General features: G+C 35.8%; 1 protein-coding gene across 1 annotated transcript; it reads right to left on the reverse strand.

The window, feature by feature from the left end:
- Nucleotides 1-5,926: 5,926 nt before the first annotated feature.
- On the reverse strand, nucleotides 5,927-6,699 carry LOC130614490 (thiopurine S-methyltransferase-like). Its single transcript, XM_057435920.1, has one exon. It carries the CDS (start codon nucleotides 6,681-6,683, stop codon nucleotides 6,042-6,044), a length of 642 nt encoding a protein of 213 aa, XP_057291903.1. The 5' UTR covers nucleotides 6,684-6,699; the 3' UTR covers nucleotides 5,927-6,041.
- Between the last annotated feature and the right edge of the window lie 10,108 nt (nucleotides 6,700-16,807).

Consider the following 16,807-nt stretch of genomic DNA (forward strand, 5'->3'; position numbering starts at 1 on the left):
TCTATGTAAAAACGGAAAATATGTTAAGTCATATTATGTTCGAAAACCCCCGAACCGAATAGGGTTAACAAAACTTTTTAGAAATATTATAAAAAATGAAAAAATGATCAGCAATAGTAAAAATTTTCTGACATCATAATTTTGAGAATACGTGTTTTTACCGTTGACAATTGTAAGAGAATAATTACTCTTTATAATATTGCCTTTTGGAGCAATGCAGAAAATTATTAATAAAGTCGTTAACCCGTGGAACAATCCACGGGAATTAGCTGACGTAATTATTTCGCGCATCTGTTAATAAAAATATTTAACCCATCTGTTAATAATAATATTTCGCGCATCTGTTAATGAAATTATTTCGCGCATCTGTTATTAAATTACTATAGAGTAGTCATGGTCCCTGGAAATATACACGAAAGCAGTGTAAACTACTTTTTTTTATTTTTTATAGTATAGTTTATCGGAAGTAGTGTTACGCCGCTTTCTCGTAAAATTCATATATTTAACAATAATTTGTGCATTTCTACGGCCTGAGTTTGATGTAAATGCTCCTCCCTACAAAAAGCTTTTGAAAAACTAAATTTGACATTTTCTTACACTTTTTGTTCAGTTTAAAAAACGTGCGTGGCTAACACAAGTCGCTTTCGACGCACAAACAGACAGACGGAATACGACTATTATTATAGAGCTAATGCTAAAAAGCAGATTTATCTCTTCTTTGACCACACTTAGCAGCACTGTTACTATGGCAACTTCTAAATGGGAGATTTTAATCGACTCTCACCCCTCTCGCCAGCATACATAGATTTAAAGTGTTACAAAGAGCTAATAAATTCAGCACACGTTTTTCTTTATTATATAGCAAATAGTTTAAAATGCAACGAGATGACCCAAGCTCAAAATCAGACAACACAGAGGGCATGCGAAAAATATTTAGACAGGTGTTTTGCTTCATCTCTGTCAATGACAGTAACAGCACTTGGTCATTCAATCACCACACACCAAGAAGTCTTTGGTTGTACTCACAGCTCTTCGTGTGTCAAATGGTGTCAACTTTTTGAAGAGAACATACCAGAAGGGGCAGGAGTAACAGTCAAGAGTTGTAATGTAAGTCTGCATCCTCTATCAGCATTAAAAATTATTTTTAAAAACAAGAAAACCCTTTTTTCACTTCTCCAACTTTTAATTAAAAACTTTACCTCCGTAACTATTCTAATCTCTATTTTAATAATCCCGTTTCTGTTTGTCAAACGGGGTGATTTCGTGTTAAAAATGCACGATTTTGATTGAAATACCAAATATTGTCGTGCATTTTCCATGTTTTGTCTTATGTATAATGTTACTAGCTATAAAATTAGCCGTATTTATATTAAGACAAACTAATATTCTAAGGCGAAAAATTCATCCTGAACGATTAGTTCAACAACATCAACAACAAGTCGTAATATGGAGTCGAACAATTAAAAGAAATTAATCATTAGCGTAAACACTGAGACAGACAGAATATTTAAGACAAATTCATTGCATTGCACTAACAAGCTCAATCATTTCATACCAACAGCCATCATAAAGGAGTGCTCTTTCTATCAACATTTTTTTAAAGCATCGCGAAAGAGAAAAAGAGATTTCTTTTAAAGAAGTTTGTTAGAGGAAACAATAAATGCAATGATCTATGATGATAAAGAATTTGTCTTCGACGTTTCACGGTTGGTAGGGGTTCTAGGGGATTAACCTCAAAAGCAGTGGGACAATCTTGCGCACTTTCTCCACTCTGTGTTTCTTCATCATCAATGTCTTCCAAGAGATTTTTATTTGCAAACAACATTTCTGTTTCACTAGACGCCAAATTTAAAGGTTTGTGCGTTTCTGCAAATATTTGGGTTTTAATTCTTTTTTGGATTAAATCCCAAACCATTCTTGCGCGTCCATTACATTTTGAACCACTTTTATTTTTCTCGTTGAACCCCTATCAAAGTGATCAGCAATTCTCGTTTTAAAACCTTCTTCTTCCGTCTCTAATGCAAGTTGTTTTTGTACGATCTTGAGAACTTCGTTTTTGGAGGATTTTTTCAGTGTTAACTTGTCCAGTGATACTGTAAAACATTTTTTCGGATCTGCTAGAACATCTGCGTACGCATTTAGTTCAATCTTAATCCAACGTCTCGATTTTTTGGCTATTTAATTTCCTCTGATCTCATGATCACCCTGTGATGCTAATGGTTTCACGTCCAAATGCAAAGAATTTACATTCAAACTTAGTCGCCGAAACATTTGAAAACGTTTTATTTAGGCTAAAAATGTCATCTGTTGTTTATACTGAGGCAATTATAATAATTTGTCCAATTCATGCATCGTTTCACCGCACGAATTGAGATGCAAAAAAGAGAGAAAATGCCATTGACTGTTATTGCACTGCATTCACACTGTCGAATAAAATAATTTTTCAAATTAACTTAACATCTGAGACAGTTAGTTTTAACCTCCTTGGTCTTAGTATAAATACAGCTAGTTATTTATAGAATGATCATTTTTATTGCTTAGAAATTAACTAATTTTTTCAGACTAAATGTTGTGAAACTGACATGTGCAACAAAGATGTTTCCACCAGCAATGCAGTAACGTATGAAATATTCGCCACCGTCTTGGTCACACTTGCCTCAGTTTTGTTTAACAATATTTACTAAATTGACATTTCTTTGTATTTAGAAAGTTTTTGATTGCGATTATCTGTTCTTTTTTATGTTAACACTTAGCGCAAGATATATATTAGATGCACCACAGTGTCGTGTTGATTTCAGTCTCAATTTTGAAAACTTTATCTCCAACTTAAGTAGTTGACATAACTTTTAAACCTTATGTTGGTTGCACACTGTACGCACCTTTTTAAGAAGATAATCAAAATCTATTTGAATAAATAGTCTTGAACGTATCAAACTCTTTCCCAGGTCTTCGTCTATTCTTTTTCTGAGGCCGGATAACCCTAGCCAATCCGGGTAGTGGATTGCCTTACGCCTTGACACACGCCATAAATACTCAGTCTGCCAACACTAAACGATATTTTCAGTGATAATTTTTTTATGGAAATAATTGGGCCAGCTAGCGAGGTTAGCAAAATATTATCTCAAAAAGTTGCCTGCTGGTGTGGAGAAATGGGAGAGAAGTAAAAACACAAAAACTTAGTTTATATAAAATCTAGGAGTATACATTATACAATGTCGGCCTTAAAGGTCACATCAACCCAATATTAAACAGTCAGGCATGATGTTCTCACTGAGAGATTTTCCAGTGTTTTCATTTTCGCCAGTTGTAAGCTCAGCAACGCATATTCTACATCTCTATTTTTTCCCTGAACTAAGTATATATCCTTAAACCTGACAAAAAGCGTCTAAAACAAGAAGGTCATAAAGTTTGCCTAATATTCTTGTAATACTTTGTCTGACATACTAACTGACGACATACTAACTGGCGACATAATGACTGACGACATACTAACTGACGACATACTAACTGGCGACATACTAACTGACGACATACTAACTGGCGACATACTAACTGACGACATACTAACTGGCGACATACTAACTGACGACATACTAACTGGCGACATACTAACTGACGACATACTAACTGACGAGATACTAACTGGCGACATACTAACTGACGACATACTAACTGACGACAGACTAACTGGCGACATACTAACTGACGACATACTAACTGGCGACATACTAACTGACGACATACTAACTGACGAGATACTAACTGGCGACATACTAACTGACGACATACTAACTGACGACAGACTAACTGGCGACATACTAACTGACGACATACTAACTGGCGACATACTAACTGACGACATACTAACTGGCGACATACTAACTGACGACATACTAACTGGCGACATACTAACTGACGACAGACTAACTGGCGACATACTAACTGACGACATACTAACTGGCGACATACTAACTGACGACATACTAACTGACGAGATACTAACTGGCGACATACTAACTGACGACATACTAACTGACGACAGACTAACTGGCGACATACTAACTGACGACATACTAACTGGCGACATACTAACTGACGACATACTAACTGGCGACATACTAACTGACGACATACTAACTGGCGACATACTAACTGACGACATACTAACTGGCGACATACTAACTGACGACATACTAACTTGCGACATACTAACTGACGACATACTAACTGGCGACATACTAACTGGCGACATACTAACTGACGACATACTAACTGGCGACATACTAACTGACGACATACTAACTGACGACATACTAACTGACGACATACTAACTGGCGACATACTAACTGACGACATACTAAGTGACGACATACTAACTGGCGACATACTAACTGACGACATACTAACTGACGACATACTAACTGGCGACATACTAACTGACGACATATTAACTTTTAGCTCTGTTAATTAGCTATATCAGTGTACGTTAATGAATACATTTCCATAGTGGACAATGGCCTAAAACAAACAACTACTTTCGAGCTCTGGATAGGCATCTACAAATCACGCCATTTTACAATTTTTTTAGCTTAATTTTTCTTTCTTGTTTTCTAAAGTAGTTTTTCTTACAAAGTATAGTGCCTTCGCAAGTCAAACTATGTATTTGCCCAAAGGATAGCTTTGAACATTAGAACCGTATTAAAATTATAAAATCAGTGAAATGAATCGGTTTTAAAGGGGGCTGCAACAAAATATTATCCATTAAGCGCTTAAGTTCTGGGAAAGCGAGATTGAGCGCTTAAGTTCTGGGAAAGCATACCGTACATCCAAGAGAAGCGCTTAAGTACAGATATACGGTGTGTCACAAATCCAGTGGAGCGCTTAGATTGATGAGTTCTTCCCGACGTTGAAAGCATGCAGGTTGAACGATTAAGTGCATTTAAACTGTGCCGCACATTCAGGTTGAGCCTCTCGGTACAAGTATACAGAAAGTCCAGTAAGGCGTTCGTTGCGATACAACGTTTCGGATATAATGTTATTTTCAATAAGTAACTTTCTCGCAGCCGAAAAAAAACAGGTTTGAATAATTTGACTAATAACTTCACAGTATTTATGAGGGGTACCAGGTCAAACACTATGTACAGGGAAGCCATGTAACAAATCCGTGTTACAGCAGTATGCCCTTTTATGTCTTTTTCCAAAAAAAAACAAGATTTGTTACGCTACAAAAATTTATTGTCGTAGCTACTAAACTGCATTTGACATAAGAAGTACAACCAACTGTGTTTGGCTACAAACAACTGAGTTATTCACTTTTTAGCTGGAGGTACCACAGCTTAGCTAGCCAGAACATAAGTTGCAGATCAGATTGCTAAGGATAAGACAAAAAGAAACAATAATAATGCTGGCTAGGATAGAGAACACTAAGGTAAATAAAAGCCTTAACAGAACAGCATAAATACTGTCTCTAAGTAAGGATGAAAAATCTTAATACTTATACATGCCTAGACAACGTGATGATATACATATCTAAATGTGCAAAAACATATGAAAAATAAATAATACAAAAATTGGTAGCTTTTAAAAGACAAAAAGTCAACAAAAGACACCTGAAAACCTAAACACTACAACATCCAAAAGGGCTGTGTTGTAACCCTAACTCTGATCGTTTCATCTTCCTTCGTCAGCTTGGTTAGGGTCGTGAGTTGTTTATCGAAATCAAAGCTTTTTGTTTATTATGCACGAGCAATCACAGCATTTTTATAAAAATATATCATATTTGTTATTTGCAACTTCAAGAATTCGTTCGCGGTTAGCACGACCTGATTTTGTTCGACAAACAGACATAATACAGGTATTGTTATATAGAAACAGCAACCTTTTTTTTATTATAAAATATTTAGCATTAATATATTCTTTCTCAGTTTTACAAAGATAAAAATTTTAATCCTTTTTTAATGTGATCACACTTGTTTTAAATGTTGTGAAGAAGGTACATATAGTTTTATCCCACATTCCACCATCACGATTCACGAAAATATTATATTACATTCTTTGATTCGCACCCGGATTTTCTGATAAGTTGATATACAACATGGACAGTATTGTATCCAACATGGGCTATGCAATTTTGTGGCAATTCATCTTCTGTGTTTCTTCTAAGCTCCTCAATTTCATATACATCACTTAAGTATTGTTTTAAAGTTTCAGTTGGAATGCTATATGGTGGTTGCTTGCGGAGAGACATATCATATTCAAAACATTCTAACAATACTCGCCCTTGCGGCACCAATAACTTTGTCACTTGTGCAACATAACGTTGACGCTCCTCAGCAGCTGTTGATACCAAACCACCAATATCCACACAATAATCGAAAAGTCCTCCAAGCATATCAACATCTGTGTAAAAGAAGTCACACTGATAAATTTTGAGCATTTCGTTGTGTGTGTAAATCGTATAGCCATCTTTTGCGTCAACTGTGTAATCTAAAGATAAACGTTGGAAAAAGTAATTACAAGCTGCTTCGGAAAATTCAACTCCAACAACTGCTACTTTATGCTTATAAAGCCAAAACATATCAACTGTTGCACCGCACAAAGGAACCAAGACACGTTTTCCTTTTACAGTTCCTTGAACCATATCTTGAAAGTATTGTGTTACGTATGGACTCCCTTTGGGCATGTCCCAAGGAAGATCATTGTTCTTTCATCTTTTTTTCCCACATGGTGGTTGTCGCTTCTCTTGACTGCATTTTCTCTACTAGCCTAAACAAGAAAAAGTTGTTTACATAAATTTAGCATATATAAATTATGATTCCGTTTTCTTAGAACAACTGCACCATTTTACAGCTTTGCCAGGCCACTATTCTAACTCTTCAATTGTATTTTTTCAATAACTAATTGCTTTTTAGCTTTTCTTACTCGTGATAATTGGCCTAAATTAAAGCACATGCGATCGCAAAGGGGCATATAATCACAAATGGCAGTGTTATGGAAAAAAACATATTTTTCGGAAAAGAACGTAGAATGACATTTATTTAAACGTATCTTATGCAAAAGACGCAAATTCATGGCCTCTTGAGCTTCAGTAATAAAATATATTCGTAAGTTCTTTGCAGGAAAAATAAAAGATCTAGCCATAGTTTAATTGAATTTAATTTCGAATGTATGGCCAAGACCGATCACGTCGTTTTTTAAGTGTTTAAAGGGCGTACAAGGCATGGAAGCGCTCACATGTCAATTAGTTCTTGAACCGTACATGTTAAAACTGTTTGTCCACAATTCACTCAAAATGACTGAGCAACAAGAAGCGTCAATGGAAACAAATAACGCTGAACCCGACATACTACAACATCTAACAAACTACTTTGACCGTAAATTCCAAGAACAGAACGAAAATCTAGAACAGAGGCTTACCACTGGATCGAAAAAATTGGAAAAACGTCTTCTGGAGCAGCATAAGATGAGTAAAACCGAATTTAAATTCAGTGATAATATAATACAACATCAATTCAATAGCGATTTAATTTAAAGTTTAGAAATAATAAAACAACTAGTAAAAGATGGTTCGATTACAAGACGGAAAACCAGGCTTTGAACAAGAAAAGACGACCACGAGAAAGTCAACCTTCAAGCATGTTCCACGTCGGCCCCCATACCAGTCTTCCTCATTCACACACCCTTCGCAGCATCAAAATTTTATCCCCTTCGGCTCACAATCTGCACCTCCGGGGAGGCCCATCTTCGGGCTATCTCAACAGCAACCAAGATTCGCGAGTCAATACCAGCGAAGTTACCAATAGCCACAACAGCGATCTCTGTGTTTTGGATGCGGAGAACAAGGAAATTGGCGAAAGGACTGCCCTGACCTCAAACAACCCTAAAGAAAAGGCAAAAGTTAAGTGTGATACTGTTTCTACTGTATATAATTTTTTTGAATGCAATAGGTCTTATTCGCGCCAAGCTAATCCTCCACATACCGTGAAGAGCAATCTCAGGCGGCGTCTACCTTACTGGGAGAACATAGGCACTAATAAAACTATTTTAGACCTTATAAAATACAGATAAAAAAATCCCTTTTTCACCACCCCTAAAAAGCCTTCTTTCAAAAACAACTGTTCGGCTCTGGACAATGAAGATTTTGTAAATCAGGAATTAAACGAGTTACTTAAAACCAGAAGAATAAAAGAGATGGCTACTGAGCCACACATGGTTAATCCACTGAGCGTTAATTCGTCCAAAAATAAGAAGAGACTATTCTTGACCTGAGACACGTAAATAAACACGTGTACAAACAAAAACCACATTCGATGATTGAAAGATTTTTGGAGAATTTAGAAAAGGAAAATAATAGTGCCCCTATATCAAAGGTTTTAAAACACACGCAGACCTGTAAAACTTCGGGCACACTGATGGCCCCATACTAGCCTTCGGCAGCGTTTTGGCCATTTTTAACTGATTGAACAGGCGACTTCCAAAAATTTTAATAAAAACTTCAGGATCTTTGACAATCCCAAGTAATGCGTTACTCAAGGAGAGTGCAAAAAATCCGCCATAGGTTCAAAGCATTTTAAAAGCAAAATAAGAGCTTTTAAACTGCAATTTACAGAAATCACATTCTACGCTATCCAGTATTTTCACAATTTGACAGGCTACAATAACCCATGCGACCACACTTTACCAAAAAATATGCTCGAAGTCGCTAAACGTCTACTACAACATCAAACTCGCAAGAAAGACATAATTACGGTTGAAAATTTTCACGCATTACATAAACGACTTTTTAAAAGAGAAGCTGTTAACCTTTACAAACTTAGAACTTTTAATATCTTTCTCTTGAGATTCTGTGGCTTTCTTAGGTTTTCGGAAATTAGTAATCTGAAAAGACGTGACGTCAATTACAAAAATAGCTTTATGAAACTGTTCATAGCGAAAAGCAAAACAGATATCTACAGAGAAGGACACTGGGCTTACATCAGCGCTTGCGGAATTGGGATTTGCCTAGTATATAATTTAACTGGGTATATGAAGTATGTACCTACTGAGCCTGATTCCTATCTGTTTAGAGCGGTCACAGTTACATCAAACAACAAATTCGGAAGTTTTAGAAACATGAATCGCCCAATCAGCTACACAACAACAAGAGAAAATGCACTCGATGCACTGGCATCAATCGGATTGGATAGGACAAGATTCGGACTCCGCAGCCTATGTGCTGGAGGAGCAACAGCAGCGGCAAATGTGGAAGTCCCAGACCGTCTTTTTAAACAACATGGTAGATGGCGTTCGGAGACAGCCAAAGATGGTTATGTGGAGGACGACGTAGAGCATTTACTATATGTTACAAGGAATCTAGGCCTTTAAAACACCTAACCCTAACTCTTTCGTACATAACTACACTACTAGTTGAAGTTCTTGAGTTTTCCCTATCGCAATCAATATAGAAAGTGTTGCGGAGAGGTTGCCAAGGCAAAGGCATTAAGCACGGCAAGAAAAGGGCAAAGGCAGGCAAGGAAATAGGAAGAGGAATCAGGAAGGCAGGGGTAGGCAAGGCATGGGAGGCACAGGCAAGGACATAGTAGGCAGGCACCAGAAAAGGGATAGGAAGGGTAGGCAAAGAAAGGCACGGTCAGTGCTGGCAAGTCAATGGAACGGCAAGGCATGGGTGCATGACTTTAATAGAAAATCTCCACCTTACAACTCAAAGATTGTGTATACTCAATATATCTAAGTTAAGTATCATATTAGTCCAGGAGTATAGAAAATATTGAGGTGCAAATATTTCAAATTCAATATCTCAAAAAAAGTCTCAAATTTATATCAAGTCAATACACAGTGAATCGTGTTAGCAGAATTGTGTGCCATTACAAGTATTTTAACAATCGGTCATAACGACATATCATTTTTTGATAAATCTGAGATTAACTTGGTTCCAATGACAACAACATTAAAAAGTCAAGATATAGAAATAATCAGAGAAGTCCACAAAAAAGGCAATACTTTTACCTGATTGTTGTAGGTGCAAGATAATTATGTTTTTCCTAGCCCTGTCCAGGATTTGAACCTGGATCTCTCATTTGCATGAGTGTCATAGCCATTAGACCAACAGGGCATGAATATATATATATATGTATATATATGAAAAACTTTACATGTGTATCTTATATATGCTCACATAGCCTTTTTTCTTACTAGGCAGGGGGACCTGGCGTTGATTATGTCTGGTTTAGTCACAAGTAACTATAACACCTGGCGCGATTTATACGTTTTGTAAACTGTGCCACACATTCATGTGGAGCGCTTTAGTACATGCAGTATATATATGATAAATTATGTGAAGCACACATAACAGTAAGATGTCTCAGGTTTAATATTTTTTAAATAATAACTTTTTTGCAAAAATACAGTTTATATGTTGTGCCCATCTTAGCGAATTTTTTCAAAATGTTTCTGGCAAAACTTAAAAAGTGAATTTCAATCCAGGGTGAGTGCTTAGTACAGGTATGTTGCACATCCATATAGGTTAAATACCATTTCAAACAAAAGATTAGCTTAAACTTCTGTTAAATAGAAACACAGGTAACAGCTTGTTGTTAACACAGGGCTGAGTGATTTGTACAGGTATACTGTTTCGCACATACGTTTCGGCACAATACCCATTTCTAAAAAACTATCCTAACTTCAGTTCAAACAGACAGTTAACAACCTGTTCTTATCCTACACAGCTAAAACAATTTTATATACTTTGTGGAAAATTTTGTAACATTTAAAAATAAAAATACAGTTTATAACCTGTTTTTACCTTCTCTAAGCAAAAAACCCCCACAATATTTAATGGAAAAAGTTTCTGTTAAAGATTAAAAATTAAACACGGCACTATGATTGAGTGTATTATCTCACTCACTGTGTAGTATATGTAGAGCTATAGCTAGCTATAGCCAGAAAATCTATTTATTTGTAGCTAGCTAGTTTTATACTAGCCATTATGATATTGTTTGATCTCTTTTAATGCTATTAGCTAGCTAGCTCTTCAATTCAAGTAGCTCTAGCTAGCTATTTAAGTTCTATTATTATTCCAGCTCAGTCAGTAGTTTTATGCTAGCTAGCCTTAGGTGTGAGTGAGAATAAGAAAGGGTTCATTACATACCCTTTCTTTCTTCGCTTTCTTGAACATAACAAGCCCTTCCGTCAGTTGCGATATGGCTTAGATTGAGTTTGAGGCGCTATGTGTCCGAGAAAATGTCATGTGATGTTAGTAAAAGTGATTTATGTTACACGTACCTACAAAGTGTAGGCAGATTTAACCTAAACTGGAAACGGCACCATTTACGCTTGGTACCATATTTAAAAAACAACAAAAACTCCATCGCCGTGCTAAAAACATGTTGTCTCGCTCACTAGAAAAATGTGCTTAAAAATGACCATATGAAATCGCTGGGAGACTGGGCCCCAAAACGACGGATTTTTGATATTTTTGATGTATAGGGGGACGGGGCGCGGAAATCGTATAGAAATCCTATATACTCTCCACCGTGCTTACTTTTTCTTTTATATTTGGCTTATTTAATGAGGAAATGGGCTCCGCTTCTCTCCGCAAAAATAAGAAAACTAGTATAGAAAGTGTTGCGGAGAGGTTGCCAAGGCAAAGGCATTAAGCACGGCAAAGGCACGGCAAAGGCAGCCAAGGAAAGAGGAAGAGGAATCAGCAAGGCAGGGGTAGGCAAGGCATGGGGAGGCACAGGCAAGGGCATAGTAGGCAGGCACCAGAAAAGGCATGGGAAGGGTAGGCAAAGGCATTAAGCATGGCAAGAAAAGGGCACGGCAATGCACGGCAAAGCAGGCAAGGAAACAGGAAGAGGAATCAGCAAGGCAGGGGTAGGCAAGGCATGGGACGCACAGGCAAGGCCATAGAAGGCAGGCAACAGAAAAGGCATAGGAAGGGTAGGCAATGGCAAGGGGACGGCAAGGCACGGGCAGGCACGTTAATAGAAACTCTCTCCCCCTACAACTCAAAGATATACTCAATGTAAAGTATTACATTTATATAAGGTCAATATACAGTGAATCATCTTAGCAGAATTATGTGCCAATATAATACAACCTGGTTGTTGTAGGTGCAAGATAATTGTTTTTCATGCCCTGTCCAGGATTCGAACCTGGATCTCTCGTTTGCAAGAGTGTCATAGCCATTAGACCAACAGGGCGTAATAATGTTTATATCTTTTTACCTTGTATAACACGTATTGGTGAAAATATAGCAGCCATTGAATCCTGTGAAGAGGAGTTGCTGCCAAGCCAAGCAGTGTTTGACCAACTTGCAGATCTTAAGTGTGAAATAGGATGAATTTGTGAACTTGCTGAAATCCATACAGATCCAAATTCTAAAACTATCATTTTTTCATAAATCTGAGATTAAAAGTTAACTTGGTTCCAATGACAACAACATTAAAAAGTCAAGATATAGAAATAATCAGAGAAGTCCATGAAAAAGGCAATACTTTACCTGATTGTTGTAGGTGCAAGATAATTATGTTTTTCCTAGCCCTGTCCAGGATTTGAACCTGGATCTCTCATTTGCATGAGTGTCATAGCCATTAGACCAACAGGGCATGAATATATATATATATATATATATATATATATATATATATATATATATATATATATATATATATATATATATATATATATATATATATATATATATATATATATATATATATATATATATATATATATATATATATATATATATATATATATATATATATATATATATATATATATATATATATATATATATATATATATATATATATATATATATATATATATATATATATATATATATATATATATATATATATATATATATATATATATATATATATATATATATATATATATATATATATATATATATATATATATATATTAGTACATGCAGTATATATGATAAATTATGTGAAGCACACATAACAGTAAGATGTCTCAGGTGTAATATATTTTTTAAATAATAACTTTTTTGCAAAAATACAGTTTATATGTTGTGCCCATCCTAGCGAATTTTTTCAAAATGTTTCTGGCAAAACTTAAAAAGTGAATTTCAATCCAGGGTGAGTGCTTAGTACAGGTATGTTGCACATCCATATAGGTTTAATACCATTTCAAACAAAAGATTAGCTTAAACTTCTGTTAAATAGAAACACAGGTAACAGCTTGTTGTTAACACAGTGCTGAGTGATTTGTACAGGTATACTGTTTCGCACATACGTTTCGGCAAAATACCCATTTCTAAAAAACTATCCTAACTTCATTTCTTATCCTACGCAGCTAAAACAATTTTACATACTTTGTGGAAAATTGTAACATTTAAAAATAAAAATACAGTTTATAACCTGATTTTAACATCTCTAAGCAAAAAAACCCCGCAATATTTAATGGAAAAAGTTTCTGATAAAGATTAAAAATTAAACACGGCACTATGATTGAGTGTATTATCTCACTCACTGTGTAGTATATGTAGAGCTATAGCTAGCTATAGCCAGAAAATCTATTTCTTTGTAGCTAGCTAGTTTTATATACTAGCCATTATGATATTGTTTGATCTTTTTTATGCTATTAGCTAGCTAGCTCTTCAATTCAAGTAGCTCTAGCTAGCTATTTAAGTTCTATAATTATTCCAGCTCAGTCAGTAGTTTTATGCTAGCTAGCCTTAGGTGTGAGTGAGAATAAGAAAAGGTTCATTACATACCCTTTCTTTCTTCGCTTTCTTGAACATAACAAGCCCTTCCGTCAGTTGCGATATGGCTTAGATTGAGATTGAGGCGCTATGTGTCCGAGAAAATGTCATGTGATGTTAGTAAAAGTGATTTATGTATCACATGGCTAAAAAGTGTAGGCAGATTTAACCTAAACTGGAAACGGCACCATTTACGCTTGGTACCATATTTAAAAAACAACAAAAACTCCATCGCCGTGCTAAAAACACGTTGTCTCGCTCAATCAGATACTTACGAAAATTTACCAACAAATGACCAGATAAAATTACTGGGCAACACTGATAAAATGGCAGAATTTTTTATAAATTTGATGTATAGGGACGAAATCGTATAGAAATCCTATATACTCTCCACCATGCTTACTTTTCACTTATATTTGGCTTATTTAATGAGGAAATGGGCTTCGCTACGCTCCGTGCGCTAGCGCGCACTCCGCTACTCTCCGCAATAATTAAGGTTATTTTCGGTTGAGCGCAGGGAATTAGAAAATAATTGAATTTAATTTCGTATGTATGGCCAAGGCCGGTCACGTGATTTTTTAAGTGTCTAAGGGCGTACAAGGCATGGAAGCGCTCACATGTCAATTAGTTCTTGAACCGTACACGTTAAAACTGTTTGATTACCTATAAGATAAGCAGTTTTATTTTGGGAAGTTTATAATGTTGTTGTTAATAACAGTGTAATTTTTTAATGATACCCTTAACCTTGGAGGGTTAGTGGCTGTAGCACTGGGGTCTAAGGATATGTTTCCCCATAGAAAGGGGTTTTTCGCATCCGGCTTAGCCACGATTTCGGAAGCGTTTCAAATGTAAATTAGTGGTTGTAATTTAGTTCGTAAGAGATATAGATGTATTATATTGTATTATGACTATGGATAGCACACGGTTACTATAATGCAGAAAGTTAAGCTTAATTATACTTTACTTAATGAGTTTATGTAGTTTCACCTTAGAGGAAGACGAGCAGCTCCTCTAAGCTTCCGTTTAACATAAAAAACAATCTCTGATATTCACTGACTCGTGCCTATAAAATTTCTGTTCGTCTTTTTTTTTTTTGCGAGAATCTCATTTGGCATGCACAAAAAACAGCAGACTAAGTTGAATATTTACTAGGGAACGTTTATTTCGGCTTTTTGTGTCTTAGATACTGGAGATTTCAAATTGACTTCACTTTACCAGGGTGTTGCGTAAGTTTTAGAAATAGTATAACTGTTTAAACTTTTAAGCTTTCCCGTTTCATCTGTTAGAAACATCGATTCAATCGAAATTAGTTAGCCTAAAATAAAGAGTTTAGGGTATCCTTACATTTCTTCTTAAAAATGACATCAACCGATATGGTAAGAAACCGCCTTAAACACTACAGAGAAGATAATCACGATTCCAGGATCTTTTATTTCTTCTTTGCTGCCCTAGTGCTACAGATAAAAGGGGCTGGAGGAGAGCCTGCGTATAAAGAAATGATTTTCAAAACATTGTATTTTGAAGATTTGAACTACAGTCTTCGTCAAAATCGGTGTAAACATATGCGTGAATTGCAAAGTTTTTCCTTACAAATTATTATGCAGAATGTGTCTAATTATCAGTAGGGAATTGTCCAGAGTTACAGACAGTTAACCAAGGAGAAATTGTCCTAAGTGTGAGTATCCAGGGCTTAGTTATCCATGGGATAGCTGCGCCCTGGAGTGGGAATTGCCCGGGGGCAATTTTTAAGGGGGGGATTTGCAAGGAGCATTGTCCAAGGGCAATCATCTATGGGATTGTCCGAGGACCTTACAAAATTAAGCCTGCTGTTACAATTAACAAGTAAAAATATTACAGGCCAATCAAGACTGTTGTGGAATTGCACAGAATACCTCTCATTGAATCAATAAAATCACCCAAGTGTATGCTAAATTAAAAGGTGCATTCTGGACTAGTTTTTCCAAAATGTTTTTTGTTTGTTTTGACCTGCGAAGTGCCGTTTACTGGTTTTGTGCCATATTTAATAAAAACTTTAAGAAGAAATTCAAAAAAAGAAAGAGAATATGCTCTATTTATTTCTTTTTCCGTTAAGTTTAGTTAGCAAATAAATATTGTTATACCCTATCGATTTTTTTAAAAGAATAGCAGGTTTGGATTTTAGGTTAAAAACAAGTCTATTGTTTAGAACAAATAGTCTCCAGTCCGGCTAGAATTTTAGCATTCTCATAAAAAAACTTGTATATTTTGTATCAGCATGTAGCTACTTAGCTAAATAGATTGGCACAGCGAATGAATGAAGTTTTTTTACCTTGTAGCTAGCAAACCTAGCTGACAGCTAGCTATTACGAGCTAGCCATGTTATTGAATATTCTTGGTTATAATTCGCAGCATCTTTCACCGAAAAATGCAACTTGCGATTCTTGAAAAAGGCATACATCCTTGTTACGCATGATGACAAAGTGACTGGTGTCATCTTAACAATGGATCTGTATTAACCATTAGCACGATAAACCCTACAAAATGTATAGGTGGGAATATTACAGGATCCTTTTCGGTACAAAATATCAAAACCTTAGCAAGAAAGTTCTGTTCTCCAGGATTTGATTATATCATTTTTAATTTTACATTTATTTTGTTTATCAAACATAAATGATACGACTTCTTGCTCAGTCGTTAGTTTAAAGTGACGACCAGTGAGAAAATGATTCCAATGGTGTACTGCTTCGATAATGGCACATGCTTCCTTTTTAACTGGATGTTTAAGCTGAGGTACGAGAAAAAAAATGTGAACCAGAAGTGTTATTGTGAGAAAAATCGAAATGCTGGAATAAGACACCATGGCAGATGTCTTTAACGCTAAACCTTCAAACTACATAAAGACTCCCAAAATGTCACCCGAGAGTAATGCAGTTTGCAGCACCAGTTTTGGTGGCAGACTTTGGCACCCTAACACGGTACCCTAACACCCTAACACATTAACACAAAAAATGATAAGCGAATACATATTCTTCAGGAACTGCTTTTATTACCAATTAGTCCATAAGGCCCGTGGAAAAATCCATTTA

The sequence above is a fragment of the Hydractinia symbiolongicarpus genome, chromosome 11 (genome assembly GCF_029227915.1).
Source record: "Hydractinia symbiolongicarpus strain clone_291-10 chromosome 11, HSymV2.1, whole genome shotgun sequence".
Lineage (NCBI taxonomy): Eukaryota > Metazoa > Cnidaria > Hydrozoa > Anthoathecata > Hydractiniidae > Hydractinia > Hydractinia symbiolongicarpus.

Bases quoted from the DNA above. Each gene is read 5' to 3' on its own strand.
- LOC130614490 (XM_057435920.1), bottom strand. From the start codon at position 6,683: ATGCCCAAAGGGAGTCCATACGTAACACAATACTTTCAAGATATGGTT.